The sequence below is a fragment of the Caenorhabditis briggsae genome, assembly GCF_000004555.2.
Source record: "Caenorhabditis briggsae complete genome, chrX, whole genome shotgun sequence".
Taxonomy (NCBI): domain Eukaryota; kingdom Metazoa; phylum Nematoda; class Chromadorea; order Rhabditida; family Rhabditidae; genus Caenorhabditis; species Caenorhabditis briggsae.
Window position 1 is genome coordinate 13504507 of NC_013491.2, and position 5076 is coordinate 13509582.

The 5076-nt window shown below is 34.7% G+C and overlaps 1 protein-coding gene across 1 annotated transcript; it reads left to right on the forward strand.

Annotated features, from left to right (window-relative positions):
* Positions 1 to 2045: 2045 nt before the first annotated feature.
* On the forward strand, positions 2046 to 4580 carry CBG16799 (the record flags this gene model as incomplete). The annotated part of the gene is made up of 5 exons (XM_002645064.1): positions 2046 to 2236; positions 2578 to 2794; positions 3281 to 3459; positions 3677 to 3792; positions 4294 to 4580. 5 exons carry the CDS (start codon positions 2046 to 2048, stop codon positions 4578 to 4580), a joined length of 990 nt encoding a protein of 329 aa, XP_002645110.1.
* Positions 4581 to 5076: the final 496 nt, after the last annotated feature.

Here is a 5076-nt window from a genome sequence, read left to right on the forward strand (position 1 = left end):
AAATAGGAGTGAGGTGGAGCGCACTTGAAAAATCAATAGCGAAAATCAATCATTATGTTATTGCGCCCTTTTCACCTATGTTTTCATTCAGTAGGTGACTCTTCGATGTCTTTCTCGTCGCTTTTTTTATTTTTCTTGTTTTTAGAATGTTTCCAAGTTGCCGCGGCACAGATGTGCTCTATTGATGTGGAGTTTTTGGTTTCGAAAAATTCATACTTTCAAAAAAATATTTTTTTTCCAAATTTCACTTGAAAGTTGGTTATTTTGAAACTCGCTGAAAGCTAGCTAAACTTTTCCCGCCTTTTTTCAAACTTCAGAGAATAAAACAACTCTAGCACTTTATTTTTGTTGTAAACATTGAAAAATGCGACTTTAGAGTGGATGGTCATAACAAACGTCTTCAAAGTAACATATCTCATTAGAGTGCAAATAAAATTTGATAGTGTAAAGGAAGCTCTAGTTGTTTTCAGTATATATTCAAACTTTTGAAAAAATTGAACATTTTCAAGTAGTTTTTAAACAGTTCCGAAATTGCCCATTTTTTACTGAAATTGGCGGCAAAAGGATTTTTTTTCAAAATTGAAGATATCTGTTTTGGCAAAAATAAAATAAGTTTCTGAGATTTTTAAATAGTTTTGTACACATTTCGACATATCACAATTTTCTGTTCTCCTCGTTTTTCTGCAAATCAATTCCTTTGAATTTCTCGCCAAACACACTAGCCCTGATGTCGGTCGTAAGATGATTTACAACGAAGAGAATTCTGCAGTAGTCATGGTTTTTCAATAAGTGGTCATAAAAGACGTTCCGGCTCTCTCCAGTTATCATATAAGGACCCTATTTAATTCACCTCCCTCATTTTTCCCTGTCGCTGTCTCTTTCTCATTGCACACCCATTCTTCAGAATCATCAGTAAATTGCATTCTTTGTGAGGTGTAGGGGTCACTTCTCTGTGTTTTCCCTCACTCTCTACACTATTTTTTTTCGCACACTTTATCCTTTCACTCTCCTTTTCTTCCTATTTTCAAAAAAAATTGATTTACACTGACCTATAAAAGTTTTTAAAAAACGGTGCTCGATTTTTGAAAATCTTAGAAAATTCACAATTTTTAAATGTATTTATTTTCAATGAAAAACTCACATGCAAGATTTTCCTGCAATTTCAATCACAATTTTTGACAAAAATTAAAATTTTCGATATTTCCTTCGTCTTTTTAGCGAAATTAGGGGCCTTCCCGTTTTTTGGGCAGAAAAATACGTTTTAGACGAACTTAAGGCGAAGCCAGTCAGCTTTTGTTCTTGCTTTTGCCACTTTTTGAGCGCTGTTTGGGCACCTTCTGGAAAAATCCCTAGCGGAATCAGGCCAACCATCGCCCAAAAGACGACAGTCGCAGCTGAAAATTGTTGCCTTTTTTCCCTATTTTTCACGCCTGTAGGATTGTCATCCTGTATTTTTTTCACTTGTTAAATCTTTAAAGTCTGAAGTATTCATTACTTGAATTTTCTGCCGCATCTAATGGAAACGCGCTCTGTTGCGACTGCGCTAAAAACGAGCGGGCTGTGATATTGCTTTTTGTACCCTAAAATTACCATTCCTGACTGAACATCATGTTGGGAGACTTCTCCCTGCGCTCGATTACTAGTTTTCATCCAGATCACTTGCTCATTGTTCCATTGTTACCATTCTCAGACCTTTTTGCTCATTTTTTTTAAATTTAATTCTTTCAGTTTATTTTTCTCACACACTATTTTTTCAAGATTTGCGTTCTCAACAATGTTTGTGTTCTCAATTCGATTGCCACCCCTTCAATTTGAGCTTAATTATCTTAGCACTTATCAGAGATATCGAATAATTGAAAACTCGTGAATTGTTTGTTATTTTTTGAGAAAAAAAAACATTTGAGCAGTTCACAAATGTTTGATACCTCTTACAAGAGGCAAGATAAATTGGTTCAAATTAGTTTACGGGGGTTCTTTTCTTTATGTACCAGAATTTCAATGTCATTGCGCCTTCAAATTGAATTCAATTTCTTGTTTCAGCTAAGATGTACTCCAGGACAGGCCCACCACGTCCTCTCAATCAGCAACAACAAGAGATTCAAGATAGAAAACAGGCAAAGTTGGAAGCAGAAAGAGCGAAAAAGGCAAAGGAATTAAAGGAACAAAAAGAACAGAAAGAGAACCAGAAGCGAGAATGGCCAGATGTCACTGTCGACTACAACCGAGAGCTGTGGATGTGAGTTATTTGAAATCCGCGTTTTATTTTTTTGAAGAACTAAAATATCTAGCTTACAAAACGTTGATTCTCTTGATTATAATCAGGTTGCAGGTGCTTTTGATGAAAAATTCTTATTCCAAATTGATTGTTTTTATATGTTTTTGCCTCAAAATTTTTGTTTTTGCTTTCTAAATTTTTTTGAACTTCAAAATCAAAATATTCAAAAAACATTTATTTTGTAATTTAGATTTTGAAAGCTCTACAAAATTATATACGATTTTATGGTTCACATTTGAAAACGTTTACCTACATTTTTCAAAAACCTCAAAAAATTATTCTTTAAACTTTCAATTTTTCAGGGACCAGTATAAAAAGAAGCACGAAACAATACTCGGCGAGTCCGTCGACATTTTCGTCGACAAATTTGAGAAGATGGAGAAATCTCAAGCTGAGGATCATCTTCTCAACATTCTCACAAAAATCACCTTTGTCGAAAATAATTTGACGGTGAATGGAGTCCAAACTGTTGAGAAGCTGTTTGAGAATTTGCAGAAAGCAGCGTCGAATGAATCGGGGGTGAGTTTTGATTCTTTCTTCGGACCGTCCAAATCATACCAATTCTGAAATTTTATAAATTTCGCATCAAATTAAAAAATTGTAAACATTTTCCAACCTTTTTCCCAAACTTTTTGATTCAAAATAACGAAACGGCCGCTTGTTAGCTTTGCACAGGCTTCAACTCTGTCACCCCCATATTTACTTTGAGCTTGAATTGTTCATTTCTTTTTATTTCTTGGGAAAAACATCAAAAATGTGTCAACTGATAATATTTTCCTCAAATTATGATAAGAATTTTATCAGTTCACAAATTCTTGATATCCTTCGCGGGAAACGAGATATATAAGCTCAAAGTTAAGTTTGTAGCATTTATGATGCGCACCACAGAATAGCAGTTGGTGGTCGGAGCTTTAGCAAATAAAAGTTGTTTTTCTCGAATTTCAATAACATCAGTGTTATCATAAATCTCAAAGAAAACAAAAACGAAATTTTTTAAAATTTCAGGACAACCCATTCAAATCGATCGAGGAACTGTCGGAGTTTCTGAAGGAAACTTATTTCAATTTCCGCAAAGAAGTCGACGAATACAGAAATATCGGAGTTCAAAGTCGTCGATGGATCCAGTTCATCAAGAATAAGTTGGATAAGGGAGACATTGTTGACGAGGACACGTTTCATGATTTGTAAGTGATTTTTTCATCTTATTCAAAATTTGCTGTTTACGGCTGCGCACGCAGTGGTAAAGCTCCCTTTGGCCCATATGAACCTTGGAATAATTTTTGAATCAATCATATATCCGTTCCTTACAAATCAAACTTCGTGAAACACATACTTTTTGATGGGGATTTCTTGTCCCCTCTTGAAATTATTCTAAAATAATCTTTTTAAAAACATTTTCAGATATGCTGAATTCCAAGGATCCATCCCCGCAGGTCACGAATTTGCGCGTTGTGAAGCTCCTCTCGACTACACATCCCTTCGGCAAATGGGCAATACAGTTCCAGTGTTCAAATATGGTAAGTCCCCGAAATTTCAGGTTATATAAATATTGGGCTAATTCTGAAAATTACAACTTAAAATATCCAAAATCTTTTGAGCCTTGAGCTGATCTCACTGATTTTGAGATGACAACATCAAAGTTTCATATGTTTTTGTAGAAAGTGAGAAGAACTACCTTTATTCAACTAAAAGTTTCAAAGAAAAGTACACGTAGTTGTTTCGGGGAGTCATAACTTTTTTCAAATTTAGTTTTTCTAGACGAATCTAATTTTAAATTTTAGATCTTTAAAAACTTTACGAAATGATATAAGCGGCGTTAGTTCATACTACATTTCGAATTAATGAAAGTAAACCATGAACCATGAATAGAAACTGCTGCTTTATTTGAATCCTAGCAATTCCAATATAATAAATATTTTCAATGGTGCTATTTTTGGATCAAATTAATTTTCAAGCGTAAATCTTTTCAAGCTTTGCAAAAGAATATAAAACTTGAGTCTTTGTCCGAATAATTGCAGTCCTAAAGTTATTTCTCAATGTCCAAAACAATCAAAACCCCTACTTTCAGGCGGCGATCCACGGAGTCATTGCTCCAATGAAGCATCTGAATGCGTTTGAAGTTCTCGGAGTTGAAGTTCTGCCACTGAGCTTGGAGAACAACTTGTGTACCGGATCGAACGGGAAGATAAAACACCCTGACAGGAGCGAGCTGAGAACCGCCGATTTTGGAACCGTCGAAGAAGTTCTTAATGCCAATTTGAAGAAATCAGTTAGCAGCACTGCTAAACTTCCAGGAAACAATTAGGATTCTAAGATTCTCATATTCTAAGATATCAACACTCAATTATTTGCCACCACCGTATCCCCAATCCACCCATTTTTGCTACTCCTCACTCATTTCTCGACGACTCTCTTTTCGCTGCTCATACTTTATCGGATTTTTTCAGAGATTTCCCTCAAAAATTCAAATTCCGAAGTTTTGTTGTTTTCTATCATTTGATTAATCTCTTCTGTAAAAAACGTCCCGAAAATTTCGTTAACTCAGAAAGAAAATGGTAAATTTGAATGTCTACTAAAATATTATACATAGGACATTTTCATTTTTTTTTGAATATTCCAGAAATTAGAAATACAGTCCAAGAATTCAACCTTGCATACTTTTTAAGGAAACGGACAGGTTCCAAGCATCAAAAAGAAACTTCAAGGCAATTTTAGATAAAAATTGCCGGTATGGCCTTTTCACTTTTTTGCACCGATAATTTTTATTCGAAACTCTGTTTTCAACTTTTTCCCCATTTTTG